This window comes from Pyrgilauda ruficollis, unplaced genomic scaffold, assembly GCF_017590135.1.
Source record: "Pyrgilauda ruficollis isolate IOZ18807 unplaced genomic scaffold, ASM1759013v1 scaffold111, whole genome shotgun sequence".
In the NCBI taxonomy this organism is placed as follows: Eukaryota; Metazoa; Chordata; class Aves; order Passeriformes; family Passeridae; genus Pyrgilauda; species Pyrgilauda ruficollis.
The window spans coordinates 697,150-712,343 of record NW_024509322.1 but is presented as its reverse complement, the minus strand read 5'-3'; the positions used below and the strand labels follow the sequence as shown (position 1 = coordinate 712,343).

General features: G+C 48.1%; 1 protein-coding gene across 1 annotated transcript in view; it reads left to right on the top strand.

Annotated features, from left to right (window-relative positions):
* Nucleotides 1-15,194, top strand: part of PLXNA4 (plexin A4) — a 443,098-nt gene that overhangs the window by 400,884 nt on the left and 27,020 nt on the right. The window contains exons 24-26 of the mRNA XM_041477472.1: nucleotides 2,018-2,164; nucleotides 7,053-7,212; nucleotides 14,511-14,614. Of these exons, the coding sequence (XP_041333406.1) occupies nucleotides 2,018-2,164; nucleotides 7,053-7,212; nucleotides 14,511-14,614 (411 nt within the window). The remainder of the gene's footprint in view (nucleotides 1-2,017; nucleotides 2,165-7,052; nucleotides 7,213-14,510; nucleotides 14,615-15,194) is intronic.

Below are 15,194 nucleotides of genomic sequence, written 5' to 3'. Positions count from 1 at the left end.
TGTGGAAATGGGAAGGATTTCAGAGCCTGCCTGAGACCTGTGTGGAAAATGCTGTCCTTTTAACAGCAGACTGAGGTCTCCATCATGTGGTGACCCATATTTTCAGTGCACAGTGGGTGGAGATCTCCTTCCACCCCAGCTCAGAGGCAGCACTGAGACACAGCTCCCTGAGCTCTCTCATTCCTCCTGGAAGGTCTCCTTAACTTTGTGTAGTTGAAAAAGTCTTTCAGTCTTTGAGCCCTGCCACTGACTGTGGGAGGGATCCAATTTCCCCTGCAGGACCCACACTGAGCCTCAAGAATCACCAAGCTCAGAGCCAGCCTTTTTGGAAGGAGCTGAGCTCTGCACCTCTCCCCCACTCCCACTGCAGCTGCTAAATATCCTCCCACCTCACATCCTCATTTGGACAGAATAACCACCTCCACCAGGCAATTTGAGGCTGCACAAATAAACCCCAATCCCCCTGAGCCTTCCCCAGGCACGACCAGTTCAAGGACAAGCTCATGGGGAAGTTTTGAAGGTCCCTGGAAGGTAATTTCAGTGACTCCAGTATCAGATCCCTGCTTTCAGCTGAAAGGAAAGGATATAAGGAGGTGACTCTCTAAAGAGCTGCTTTTATAATAGGCTTTTTTCACCCCACTCAGCTACTTGTCTTCTTGCCTTAGCCTGAACAGAGGCCTGATAAGGGCAGGAGACAGGCACACAGAAGCAATATGCTGCTGGCAGATAAGCTAATTAAGTGGGAGACAGGTGTAGGGACTGAAAAAGGGGCCACTTTGCCTCCGATTATTAACTTGTTTTTGCTGGGATTTACACCAGAGGAAAATGACCTCGCTGGTTGAGTTGGGACACGAGAGGAGAGGAAGAAGGGAGGGATAAAGGGGAAGGGATTCAGGAGCAGAAAGCTCGGGGTGCATGGCACTGAGGGAGGGCAGCAAGGGGGGGAAAAGTGTGGGAAGAGTGAGTGGAAACGATGAGGAGAAATTAGGGACAGATGAGCTTGGCTGTGCCTGCCTGGAGCTGCTTTTTGCTGTCCTGTGCTGGGCCCCACACTTCTGTCACCTGCACACAGGTCCAGGGGCACATCTGGGCCTGAGAATTCCTGTTTGCCTGCAGCATGAGAGTGCTCAAAGAGTCTATGGATTCTGCCCAGACATCCAGGATGTGGCACCAGCCATCCATCTCCCTTTAAAACCTGCTTCCAGGTCATTTGGGACCCATCCCACTACCTGCTCCACCAGTGCAAAGCCCTGGCCTGGTAGCAATCACTTGAACAGCCCGAGCATTGCCAGGGAGCACTGACAGCATGACAGGACACTCACAGGGTCACAGAATAAGCTGAGCTGGAAGGGACCCACAAGGATCATCAAGTCCAGCTCCTGGTGCTGCACAGGACCATCCCTGAGGATCCCACCATGTGCCCAAGAGCTTTGTACCATCTAATCCAAGTCCTGGTGCTGCACAGGACCATCCCCAAGGGCCCCACCATGTGCCCAAGAGCTTTGTACCATCAAATCCAGACCCTGAGGCTGCACAGGACCATCCCTAAGGGTACCACCATGAGCCCAATAGCTTTGTACCACCAAATCCAGATCCTGGATCCCACCATGTGCCCAAGAGCTTTGTACCATCAAATCCAGACCCTGAGGCTACACAGGACCATCCCCAAGGGCCCCACCATGTGCCCAAGAGCTTTGTACCATCAAATCCAGACCCTGAGGCTACACAGGACCATCCCCAAGGGCCCCACCATGTGCCCAAGAGCTTTGTACCGTCAAATCCAGACCCTAAGGCTGCACAGGACCATCCCCAAGGGTCCCACTGTGTGCCCAAGGGCTGGTTGCACTCTGTGCAAGTTGAGGGTCACTGATCCTGTGCTGTTGGAATGGACTGGTTCCCACTGATGTCCATCATGAGCGATTCGGGATGGTGAACCAAGGCAGTCACTGGGATGCCCAGGCTGGACTCTCAGTTCTAGCCTGTAGTTTCACCTCGTGCTTACCTCTCATCCCTGCAGGAGTGTGCTGGAGAGCCTCTCTTCTCCCTGTTCTGTGCCATCAAGCAGCAGATGGAGAAGGGCCCCATTGACTCCATCACGGGCGAGGCGCGGTACTCCCTGAGCGAGGACAAGCTCATCCGGCAGCAGATCGACTACAAGACCCTGGTGAGTGCTCTGGGCACACCTTCCCCTGGGCTGCCCCAGAATCTTATGCCTAAAGGGCCTTTAGAGAGCAGAAACCAGTGGTCGACCCTCTGGGGTGATTTGTTCTCGTGTTTCAGTAGGGTAATGCTGCCTAAGGCTGACTGTGAAAATTTAAAATGTGTTTCTCCAATGAGGATTTCAGCATCAAGGAATAGTCAGAGGTGCATAGTGCAGGGACATATCAGGTCAGCTCTAGAGCTGGTGCAGCCCTCCCTCCTGAGAAAGCACAAGTCAAAGAAAACGGAACTTGATTTAAAGATTTCAAGGGAAAGAAAATTAATCCCTGTCACTGAGCTTTTTCCCCCAAAATGGAATTGTCTGCATGGGGCAAGATATACATTGCATATGTGCAGCTTTAGCTTCTGCTCTGAGATTACACTCTCTTCCCACTTGATTAAGGAGCATCAATTAAAGAGCATTAGATATCTCTTCTTAGAGTGTTTGTGGGCCTTCATTCTTCCCTGGATGCATTAAATCCACTGAGCCTCTAAGTCTCTGCTGGATGAAGAACACTTTCTAAGCCTTCAATGATCCCTGCAATTTTTCTATTTCCCATCATTATTCTCAGTAAATCCCAAGTTTTAGGACAGTCAGAAGATGCTCTAAACTGATCAGATTATTTTATTGCACTTTCAAATGAGGGACATTCACCTCACTTAGCCCCAGATACCTCTGGGGGCTGTGTCCAATCACAGAATCATGGGGTGGTTTGGGAGGGGACCCTAAAGATCATTTAGTTCCAAGTCTTAGACCTTAACCTGTCTTAGACCTGTCTTAGACTTCAGGCCAGACAGCCTGATGCTAGAAATGTCCTTTCATGTTCTTCAACTCCAGTCTAGAGCTGAGCTTTGATTGAATCCAAGTCTGATGCGGGGGTGGACTTAATTCTTAAATAAGGCCACAGTTTTATTCTGCATATTAAAAACGTGACTTTCCTACTAAGTCAGCAGAGTGCTGCTTCTCTGCTGTTATGTGTGGCTGTCTAAAATTTCAGAAGACTGATCACACATGGAGAAAATGAGCAGAAAAGAGAAAAAAAATGCAGTCACAGAGTGATCACTTTCACCGAAGGAAATCCCCCCGATCCTTTTAGGCTTGATCTAAAGCAGCCAGCAAAGGGTAGTAATTATACATCAGGCTGAACAAAGCTCTCCTCTGCTGGCTTTGTGCTGCTTGATGATAATCAGCTCTCCCTCTTACATCTCAAGAGCAGACAAATATACCCCGATAGGAATCTCAGCAGATTTACAGAGATCAGCTCTGGTGAAGGAGATTAGGAAGGAGCAGAATATGAATAGGATTGTTCTTCGTTTCTGTTTCTCTTTATTTCTGTTATATTTTGTCCTTCTTCTACCTTCCTTGAGCTGCCTGACATATTTTATTAAAAATATAGAGTAATGAAATAAAGCCAGAACTGATTCAGTGGTTGCAATGTGGGAATTCCAACAGAAAAATGGAGAGAGACTATTTACAGAGGCCTGGAGTGACACGACAAGAGGGAATGACTTCAGACTAAAAGAGAATAGGTTTAGATTGGAAATTAGAAAAAAATTCTACCCTGTAAGGTGGGGAGGCCCTGCACAGGGTGCCCAGAGAAGCTGTGGCTGCCCCTGGATCCCTGGGAGTGTCCAAGGCCAGGATGGATGGAGCTTGGAGCAACCTGGGATGGTGGGAGGTGTCCCTGCCCACGGCAGGGGTGTGGAATTAGATCATCTTTCAGGCTCTTCCAACCCAAACCATTCTACAATTCTATAATTCTCTGAATGCTTTCCTATGCTTGGCTTTCTTGGGGCCTTTCTCCTTTTTCTCCTCCAAACCTGACTGTATGAAAACCCCATGGAACATTCCAGGCTAATACAGAGGTGAGAGAAGGATTTCTGTCCCTGGGACAGGAACTGCAGAGATGTCCTGGTCTCAGGAAAAAACACACAAACTCAGAACCAGGGTCACCATGGGAGTAATCACAAACTGTGCCTTTATTTTTTAAATGCCACTAATGTATAGTGGAAATCAGGGCTTACCTGAGCCAAGTTTTGCATGTATACAGACACTCAGAGAAGGCTCATGGCTGGAAGAGCTGGCAGATAAAAAAAAAAAAAAAGCCCAAGGATGGAGTAAAAGGTCAGTAAACACAAATCCAGAGAAATGAGATGTTCCAAGGCCACACAGAGTCAGTGGGAGAGCAGGGCTCAGAGATAACTTCTCCATGTGCTCCCACTCCCATTGCCATCCATGCTGACCCCACATCCTGATGGGACACAGAGTTCTGAGTGACAGAACAGCACTGCTGTCCTCTCAGTGCCCAAACAGTCACAGCCTTGAGTGACCCTGAAGCCCAAATGAAGCTGGTGGGTGATGGAGCAGCAACGTTGCATTTGGGAGATCCACATCACAAAACCTCCCTCAGAGTGACCAGTCCTTCAGGAACACAACCCATCATGGGGTCTCTTCCCCACAGCTGGCATCAAAGGTTGTGTTGAAGTCTCTGAGCAGCACTGCTGCAGCAGTGGGGTTTGTTTCTGGCTTGAGTATGGAGAAAATGGAGAAAAGTTTCATGCTCTACACGAGAACAGCTGGAAAACTCCACTGGAAAGATGATGTAAAGCCTGGGGAATATATGCCAAAGGCAGTGTGCTCTGGGAATGGGGTTGGCTTCCTTAACTGGGGTTTGAATTCCCTAAGATGTCGAAGGGAGAGCCTTGACAGCCGTTGTAAGGAACACAGAGGTGTTTAGGGGTTTGCAGGGGTCACCAGCTGCCCCAGCTGTGCTTGGAGCACAAGAACAGCCCTTTGAAGGATTGCCTTCCCTGCTCCTTCTTCCAGCTGAGCTGGAAAACAGGGAAGCATTTACTGTAGCCAGGGTGTGATTGAGTGTGGTTCACTCAGGCAGAGTTTTCCTGACACCTTCTAAAGCTGACGTGTCCCTGTGAAATTCCAGGATAACCAGATCAAGGAACCACTGTCACCTTCCAGCTGGGTACTGCTGTGGGGACACTGGTCAGCACCTGCAGGAGATTTTGGGGTCTTCTGCACCAGATGCTGGCCTGGCATGGCAGCTCAGATCATTTCAAAGAGCACCAAGTGCCTTCTCTGGGGAACTGGCCCAAAATCCAGCTGTTTGTATCAGAGATTATCACACCACAGAGCTTGCCCTGACTGACACCAGCTCATTTCAGCTGAGCTCAGACCACTGAGAGAGAAACCTGGAGAGTAACTTGGTCCCCAGAGCCAGGTGTGACCCCAAAGAGCTGTCCCAGGCTGCCATCACTGCTCCATTTCCCTGTGACAGAATAATTTAGGCTGGAAAACATCTTTAAGATCATTAAGTCCAACCACAAAGTAAACACCAGTGCAGGCTCTCAGCAATCAGGTGGGATTTTCTGGATGCACCCAAGAAGTTTGCAGAGGAAGAGCTTCCAGTGGGCTGGGAATGGGCATAACCCAGAAGAGCTGCAGAGGACAAAACCAACTAATGTCCTTCAACACTGGATTTATTTCAGCAGTTTTATGTACAATTCTGTGATCCTTTGAGATGAAAGATGCCCCAGGACTGTAAATCTGTGCTGTTATTATAATCTGAATTGATGCTTTTTCAATACTTCTGGAAGTGACATACAAATAATAGCATTATGATCTAATCAATATCTCCTATTTACATCTCCCCTTTCATCCAGCAAGATCACAGAGCTCTTTGTAAGCAGTATCTTCACAAGTCCCTCTTGGCTGAGCACAACATCACCAAAGGGAGCCTGGTGAGGCAGTGTGTAATTAGGTTGATAGGATTTCACCCCATTTTTGAGTTCCCACTGCATTTTAGGAGGTGAGGATGGAAAGTGATGGACAGTCCAGCACCTCTTGCATGCTACAGAAAGGAATTTAAGTCAAGTTAAAATTTGTCTGAGGCACCAAAACCAACATATCTGCACTTGTAAAAGTGCCACAGGAACATTTAATGACCATGTACAGCACTGAACACCCCTTTCAAGTGCAAAGGTGTGCTAAGTTTATAAAACTTTATAGACTTCACACTTGCGCAACCAGAAGTGAGCAGAATGGCCAACAGAGACACAGGCAAGGCTTAGCAGGGAGATTGCTGTTAAATACTCTGTGTTTAAGGTATCCCCCCCTCACCACATGCTTTGCATTTACTCTTGGGCAGAGCAGAGAAAATTAAATTTTCCTTCTGAGAAAAGAGAGGCCTCTCCAGTTGGGTTGATTTTCTTCTGTATGTGAAAGCAAATGTTGTTGATGCTGGTTTGTGTTTCGTTTCTCAAGAAGCCCTGCATTTCAGATTAATAACTTTCTTTTCAGGAGGGTCTGCTTAGCTCCGTGGCTGTGCAGATGGACAAACGTAAAGCTTTTCACTGGGATCATCAAAACCAGGTGGCAATGCAAGGAGGCCACTCCTGAATTGGGGCACCTTGACATCCCAATGAACATTTTTTACTGAAAGCACTTAGCTTTTAGGTGTTCATGGGTTTTCTGCTGTTAAGAAAGAAATTCTTCCCTGTGAGGGTGATGAGGGTGAGGGTCAGAGGTGCCCAGAGAAGCTGTGGCTGCCCCATCCCTGGAATTGTCCAAGTTGGATGGGACTTGGAGCAACCCGGGACAGTGGAAGGTGGGTGGAGGGGGGGTGGAATTAGATAATCTTTCAGGCCCTTCCAACCCAAACCCTTCTAAGACTCAGTGATTTAATACAATGAGGACACCCCCAGGTGAAACCACACTTCTGTGCCCGTGCGAGGGAGGGAATACCCTTGGTACCCATTTTTTTGCACCCTAGACACTCCAAAGGGGGGCAGCCAGGGGGTTTCAGTGCCCTGTGAAAGGTGTGGTGCCTCTCTCTCAGGTGCTGAGCTGCGTGAACCCCGACAACGTGAACAGCCCCGAGATCCCGGTGAAGATCCTCAACTGCGACACCATCACCCAGGTCAAGGAGAAGATCCTCGATGCCATCTTCAAGAACGTGCCCTGCTCCCACCGGCCCAAAGCTGCTGACATGGACCTGGGTAGGAGATTGCTGCTGGCCAGGGGGGGAAGAGGGGAGCTGGGAGATGGACAAACTCCATCCAGACACTCTGCTGGGGCAGGGAGCCCTCTCCACACCCCTGCAAGGCACAGAAATCACAGTGACAGGGCACTTTTTGGTGATGTTTATGCTCCTGGCTTAGGAAATCTTTGGCCTTAAAAAGACCAGCACCGTGCTTTTCTGCCCATAGAATTCATCTTGGACAAAGGTGTGGAAAAAGCATGAGTGGGACTGTTCTTGTTCTCTTGCCAAAGAATTCTGGGAAAAGGACACCTGGAGTGAGGATGCTGGGAGGAGTGGGTGTCTGAATTTGGAGTCTACAGGCAGGTGTGGCACCACACCTGGAGAATATGAAAAAAATGTAGACAAATATGGAGGATATGAAAAATTGTATCTGCTTGGGCAGATACAATTTTTCATATCCTCCATACTTTTCGAGAAAAAATGCTTGAGAAAAATCTGCTCGGGCCATTGCTGAGGTGTCTGGTGGAGGGCTGGGGACTCCATTGTGGCTGAATCTGCCAGAATTTGCTCTCAGTGACCTTCAGTGAAAGAGACTGGGCTGGAAAATGATGGAGTCTATAAAACCAGCTGAGCTGTAGAGGAACCAAAAGGAGAAGGAATGGACCGAGGCCAAGAAACGATTCACAGCAATAATGAAGGCAGCAATGAGAGGTCAGGGACTGAAGTTAAGTGTCTGAGTGTGTGTATGTGTAGGGGAGGGAGGAGTTCCTGACAGAAATTGCCCATCAAAGGCAGTTAGAATAACGAAAGAAGCTGCCAAAACCAGCAGCAGTAAAGAGCAGATCACGTACATCATCCAGAAAAGACCCACGGTGGCTCTGGAGCTGCTGTGAGGTGGGGGGAGCCTGAGGGAAGGCAGGAATGGGGTTCACAGCCACACCTCCTGACCCATCTGGTGCCTCACGGTGGCCACAGAGACCAATTCCTGCAGATCTCAGACTGGCTGTGGCTGGGAATTGTTTGTTCTGCTGTGAAGATGAAGGATGCATCCACAACGAGATGCAGGGATTTTACCTGCACATTGTAAATACAGGGATTAAGTGGATTGCACTGTAGTTCTGGGAACCAGAAGTGTGTGTGTGCAGGGTTTCAGCTGGAGCCTGACAATTCTGCATCCAGAAATATTGGTCTCTTCAAGACCAGACTGGAAAGGGCTTGAAGCAACCTGGTCTGGTGGAAGCTGTCCACAGAAAGGGGGTTGGAACTTTCAGATCCCTTCCCACCCAGGCCAGTCTATGATTCTCTATCCCATCCAGGCCAGCCTGTGATTCCATGACCTCCTGAGTGGTGCTGAGGAGCAGAAAGTTCCAGAAAGTTGGCATGAGCATGTGCACCCCTGCGAGAACAGGGTTGCCCACAGTGACAACAGACTGGATAATGGGCAGCTCTGGCCAGGAGCACTGATAATGCAGCTGGGGGAGAAAAGCAATTAAAATATAAATAAAAAGCCCTTATCCAGTAGAAGATTGCAGCAATGCAGATAACAAGGTGGGAGGAGATGGGTGAAACAGGAGCAAGACGGTCCACACACCCAGCCACAGCTCCATCCCATCTTTCCCACCAGGAAATGATGCTCCTTGGCACCTGGCATCCTTCAGAGACGCTGGAGGCAGCAAGGGGAGTGCAGAAAGCCCTGCTGGCCCTCAGGAACCATCAGAGAGCTCTCAGGACCAGCCTGCCCTGAGCTCAGGGCTGCAGAGGGGCTGGAGCAGAGCAGGGCAGAGCAGATGGCTGCAATCTGGCCTTGAAACCCCTGGCTTTCGAACAGCAGCCTCATTTCCTGCTCCCATCACCATTTTCTGGGCTTTCTGTCCACGCTCAGGCCAGATTGCTCGCATGGCAGAAAGCAAACAAGCTAATGAGTTGTTTTGAGCTGTTAAATGCAGGGTAGCTGCAGGCAGAGGGACTTGTGTGTGTGGCAAATGTCACAACGCTTGGCAGTTGCCCAGGCAACTCCTGGAGGGGGTTGTCAGCTGAAAGCCTTTATTTTGGACACCCTGAGGTTAGGTTTTAGTCCAAACCCCCAGATTGCAGCCCTCTGAGTAGAGACTTCTTTCCACGGTGGTGGTTTTTGTTGTTATCATTTTTTAAAGATCTCTCCCACACATGAAACACCCCGTCTCTGGGTAAACATCAAGGTGTGAGGGTCACAAAACAGGAATGTGGCTTCATGATGAGGCTTTGCTCTTCCCTGGGTTCTGGATGCTTTTTGGAAGGTGGTGCTGAGGTCATAGGTGGAGGGAGGGAGCTGCTGGCTTGGCTGGCTCTCAGTGATGCTGTCCCAGGTTCATTGTGGACTGAGTAAGGTGAGATTTCACTGCCCCACCAGCCCTGCAGTGCCGGGATGTGGGGTTCATTTAAACTGGAAACATTTAAAGTCGTCTAACTTTAGCATGTAGTAGGGTAAGACAGTGCATTTATCTCTCCTGAAGACAGGCTAGGAGAGCTGGGGGTGCCCAGCCTGGAGAAGAGGAGACTCCAGAGAGACTTTAGAGCAACTTCCAGTGCCTAAAGGGGCTCCAGGAGAGCTGGAGAGGGACTTTAGGCAAGGGTCTGGAGTGACAGGACAAAAGAAAATGGTTTAATACTAAAAGAAGGGGAGTTTTAGATTGGATTTTAAGAAAGAAATTCTTTACTCTGAGGATGATGAGGCCCTGGCACAGGGTGCCCAGAGCAGCTGTGGCTGCACCTGGATCCCTGGAAGTGCCCAAGGCCAGGCTGGATGGGGCTTGGAGCAGCCTGGGATGGTGGAAGGTGTCCCTGCCATGGCAGGGGTGGCACTGGATGATCTTTAAGGTCCCTTCCAACCCAAACCATCTGTGATTCACTCCATACAGGATGAAATATTTCTCTGTCGTTTTTCAGCTCCACACTCTGAGATAAACTTTTGTTCCCATCCTTTTCTCCACCCCAGAAACAGAGCTGAGTTTCTCCTCTCTTCCTAGACCTGGATCAGAGGGAAGGCACGAGGGAGGTGTAATATTTTCTGTAGGATTTGAGGTGCAGGGTGACATCTCCCCATCTTCCCTCTCCCCACAGAGTCACCCCCTAGCCAGGCATTGCTGCATTCACCTCATTGTCAAAGGGCCCCTGGAATTTCCTTTTTCCCAGTCAAGTCGAACAGAAAGGTTGTTTCTTAAAAAAAAAAAAAAAAAAAAAAAAAAGGAAAAAAAAAGAAGCAAAGAAGTAATTCCTGCGTGCAATAAAAAGATACACTATCTGCTGAATGAAATATAAAGGCTTCACAGCAGCTGTCTCCTGAGTTTGCATTTACCACTGCTCCTGATTGGAAGGCTTGATAAAGTTAATGGGATTTTTACCTCCCTCCCCCTCTCCTCCCTCTCTCTGGAAGGTGGAAGTGTAACAAATTGGATTGGAGTGTGTCTGTCCTTTGTGCTGGCTCAGAGGAGTGCTGGGATCCGAGCAGAGAGGGGACAGAGTGCTGCCAGCAGGACGGAGCTGACAGGCTTCACTTAATGCTGTGAACATGGGTGGCAGGGTCACCTTCTCCCTTCCCATTTCCTTGCAGGTCTGTTTGTGACCCCCTGAGCTCGTGGAGAAGGGGAGCAGTGAGGTCAGGAAGAGCTGGGGACACCTGGGGGTTCTCTCCCTGTCATTGCTCAGGTGCTCCGTGAAGTATCAGAGGTGAAGTGATTCGTGTTTGGGCAGGGAAATCAGGCTGCAAAACTGAGACTGGAGACTCCAGGCCTGCCCTGAAGGTTTTCCTCCTTGCCTGGTGCAGTCAGGCTGGCCCTGACACTTCCTCACACAGCCCCAAGGCCAAGGAAAGGGCTCAGGAATCCCCTGAGTCTCTGCACAAAAGGCTGGGGGAAACATCTCAGGATGTCCCTGGAGCAGAGGGAAATCTGCCCTGAGCACCTTGCCCAGCCCTGCAATACAAATAAAGCCCAGGATGGGGAAAGCCATGCTCAAAAACCTGTGCATCCCTCCCAGAACACGAGTGTGTGTCTCTCCAAAGGTGAGCTGGGGCAGAAAAGGACCACAGGAACATGAAGAGCCATGAAGGAGGGAGGTCAAAGTGACACTGACCCCACAGCCCCGTGAGGAAAGCACACAAGAAACACTCTGTGACAGCAGAACTGGCCTGGGCCTTGAGTGGGGCACTTCCTAAGAGCTTCATTTCCCATCCCAGCCCAAACTTCAGCACTTTTTGCTCTTCTAAGCAGAGTCTGGGAGCAGTTAGATGGCCCAGGTGGGAATGAGCAGAGAGCATCCTCCTCATTCTCCACAGGGATGATGCAGGTGCAGTGTTTTTTAATGGTCTATTGCATTTCTTCACTTTATATTTGGTGTATGGTAGGAGATATGGTACACTCGGTATGTTCTTTCGTTTAAGATAAGGTTGATTTTGAAATGAGTTTTGTTGTTTGATTCAATTTTTTTCGGGGTATTATGTTTTTAAATGACTTGTTTTTTGAGACCTAGGATGGTGTTACAGGCCATAGCATGAGGTGTAGAGCAGGTCTCTAATTATTTAGTGGTGGTTTTTATTATTGTGAGTCCACAGTGTTTACCTTGGTGTGTTTGGGGTAGTGTGATGTAGTTAATTTGTTAGGCTTTTCTATACTTATATTTGGAATATTGTCTGCTATACTACAGGGGTTTTATTTGTTTGGTTTGTTTGGTGGTAGTCTCACAGTTATGGATAATCTGAGAAATACTGTTTATGGTTAGGCTTATTCTTTGGTCTTGTGCTTACTTATAGGTGGTATCTGAACCACCTGCCAGCAAGCTCCTGAAAGTTCCCAAGTTCCTTTCATCTTTCACATTTGTTTTTCACGAGAGTGTGTACAATTTTCTAGTAGCTAGAAGCTTTGCATCCCTTCCATAAATGCCTCCCAGGCAAAACCACCACAGCAGGTGAGGATCTGAGGAGCTGGAGTAGATCAGTGCTCAGCCAACACAACCTCTGCTCCCCCTGAGTGTCTCCAGCCAAAGCAACACCCAGCAATAAACACAGTTGCTGACCTCTTCCTGCTAATTTAAATGAATAATAAAGGCAAGTGCAGCTTTCCCATTGCATTTTAATTATGTGATAAGGAAAGTGCTGAAACCAAAGGAAATTTGCAACGGTGCTTGCATTTTTATATTGGGAAAAACAAGCAAGGGTGGCAGGTGATGTCTCCATATCCAAGAGTTCATTTTAATTAACTCCTGCAAATGAATGGACTTTTTTTTCTGTGGTTCTGGCTAAGCTGTATTTGGTTGGGTCACTGTGACTGAAATGTGACAACCAAGAGGAGAGCTTTGAATGGTCCAGGTTGATGAAGAATTCCTCTCCTTTTGGTCATGTTTGTGTTTTCCTTGCTTTAGGCAAGTCCATGAGCCCTCTGTGGGGAAAGCTGTAGCAATCCTCCTCAAGACTCCAAGATCTCATAAGTCTTTTCTAACTTTAATAGTTCTGTCATTTTATGGAGTATTCTTCAAGATGTGAGGAAAAAAAAAAAAAAAAGGCACCCTGGGAAGTGAGGGGTTGCTCCAGTGCTGCAGGAATTCATCATTCCAGGCTAGAGGCTGGAGAAGTGGCAGAAGCAGGAGCCCTTCTGACTTGTAAAATTTACATCCTCCATGGAGCAGAAGATGGAACTGACTTTTCCCCCCAGTTATGCCTCTGCCACCGTTGCCTAATATCAGAAGATAAAAACTCTTGCAATGATGTTAAAATACCAAAATAAAAAGCAGATCTTTATCTGGAAGCTTCCAGGAATCCCAGTGATCATGGGTACACCCAGTATTGCCTTTCTACAAGTTTTATAAGTTTAACAAATTATCATATCTAACAAACATTGGCCAATTAGAAGAGCAGTTGATTAGGTAATTTTCCCCCTGGATTCTGCCCCATTGGAGTTGATCCAGGGCTTCTTTGCCCCATTTCTTGTTGTGTCTTCTCAGATTCTGACTGGAAAACAAAATATTCTTCCTGTAGGTCCTCTTCTTGAAAGTAAGACTAAACAGTATTTCAGGAATGTATTAGAAGCACAGCTTATTATTTTAAAATCTAAGAGGAAGGGCAGGGAAAATCCTAGGAGCTATGTAACTATGGAATAGTAGTCTACAGAGCTACAAACATATGAAAAATATATAAAAGGCAAAAATGTGTGAACATCACTATGCCTGTACCCAAAGGCTTCCTGCTGCCCATCAGTGGATTTGAGATGCAAGAAGCATTTTGGGAGCACCAATGGGCATGGGCTGAGCCCAGCACAGGTTCTGTGCCCAGGGCAGCCCTGTCTGGGCTGGGTCCTGGCAGGGACACGGACCTCAGGCACTGCTGAGGGCTCTGTCTGTGCTGCCAAAGGAGAGAGCACCAGGATTTCTGTCCCTGGAACAAGTGGCATTTGCTCCTGCCCCATGGGGATGACAAACACAGGCAAGGGCAGGCTGGTTTTGGGAACAGCCGTGTTGGAGTCTGAGCAGAGCTGTGAGTAAATTAATAGTTAAGGACTGTGAATAATCAGGGTGTAGAGGTGATGAGTGCCCACACAGGTGTGTCCACATGGATTCTGGGCACAGGGAGTGCCAGGGCTCTGTCCCTGTGATGCCATTTGGTTTTTCCTTTTTTTTTTTCCTATGTTCCGTGTATTATTCACTTATTGCTCTGCACAGCTCCTGAAAGGTGCCTGTGCTCAGCTGGGCTGGGCTCTTTCTCCAGCAGCACTGACACAGCCACAGCACACAGTCCCGAGAATTCTGCGAATTCACACATATTTTGGTAGCTCTGTAGCCTGTGTCTGAAAATGTCTTACACAAGTGGTAATGAAACGAAAAAAAATGAAAAAAAGTGAAATGTAATGAAAAAAGTGAAGTTTTGGGCAAAGTCTTCTCCCCAGGAAGTGCAGGGCCCCAGTGCTATCTTGGTTCTTCCTGTGAACCAAGGCTGAGAACAACTTTTTGAGTTACATTCTCATGGACAAAGCACAGCCATTGCCAAGGGTGGCTCCAGAGAAGGGGTTTGGCCTGGGGGGAATTGCATCACCACTTGTCCTCCTAACTGGTGTTTTTTATCAATTACGCAAATTTCCTAAAACCTATAAAATCATACTCACCCCTGGGAGGGGTGGACTTTTGTGGACATCTTTCCACAACTGCCTCTGAAGGCCTTCAAATAAATACCTCCTCTTATATTACTAAATATTACTAAAATTGTCTCAAGTTTCATTTCCAGGTTGAGAAGAAGGCGACACCTGTCTCATTTATTTATTTGTTTGTTTATTTATTTATTTCTCCTTGCAGAGTGGCGGCAGGCGAGTGGGGCGAGGATGATCCTTCAGGATGAGGACATCACCACCAAGATAGAAAACGACTGGAAGAGACTCAACACGCTGGCACACTACCAGGTATCTGTGGGAGAGGCTGGGTAGGAGCTAGGTCTTCTTTCTGGCAAAACAAAAAGCAAAATATTATTGTCTTGCCCAGGGAAGCGGTGGAATCAGCACTCCTGGGAACGTTCAAAAACTTGTGGATGTGGCACTTGGGAACTTTGACATTGCTGGGTGAACAGTTGGGCTTGATGACCATAAAGGTCTTTTCCAACCTTAATAATTCTGTGATTTTTGTTATGCTAGGATGCAGAGGTAAAAAGTGGTTGAGAGGGCAGTAACTGGGCAGAACCCCCATGCTGAGCACATCCCTCCTGTCCTTGTCCCAATTATCCTGAACAGCACTAGAGAGGAAGCCAAGGGTAGAAAAAAATCTTCTTTCCCTCTCAAAGGACACCCCTGGTGAGTGGAGGGGGTGAAGAGGAGATGAGGACAACACGAGCTAACATTTCTCATGTAGACAAACAAATCCAAGGACTTCCATGCCCCTTTTCCCAAAGTATCCAAGGCCTGTTAATGCAAGCAGAGTTCAGAAGGATGGAAGAGGGAAGACTGGAAAGAGGGAGGCTTGGTGACTGGAAAAGGGAGGTGGAAAACA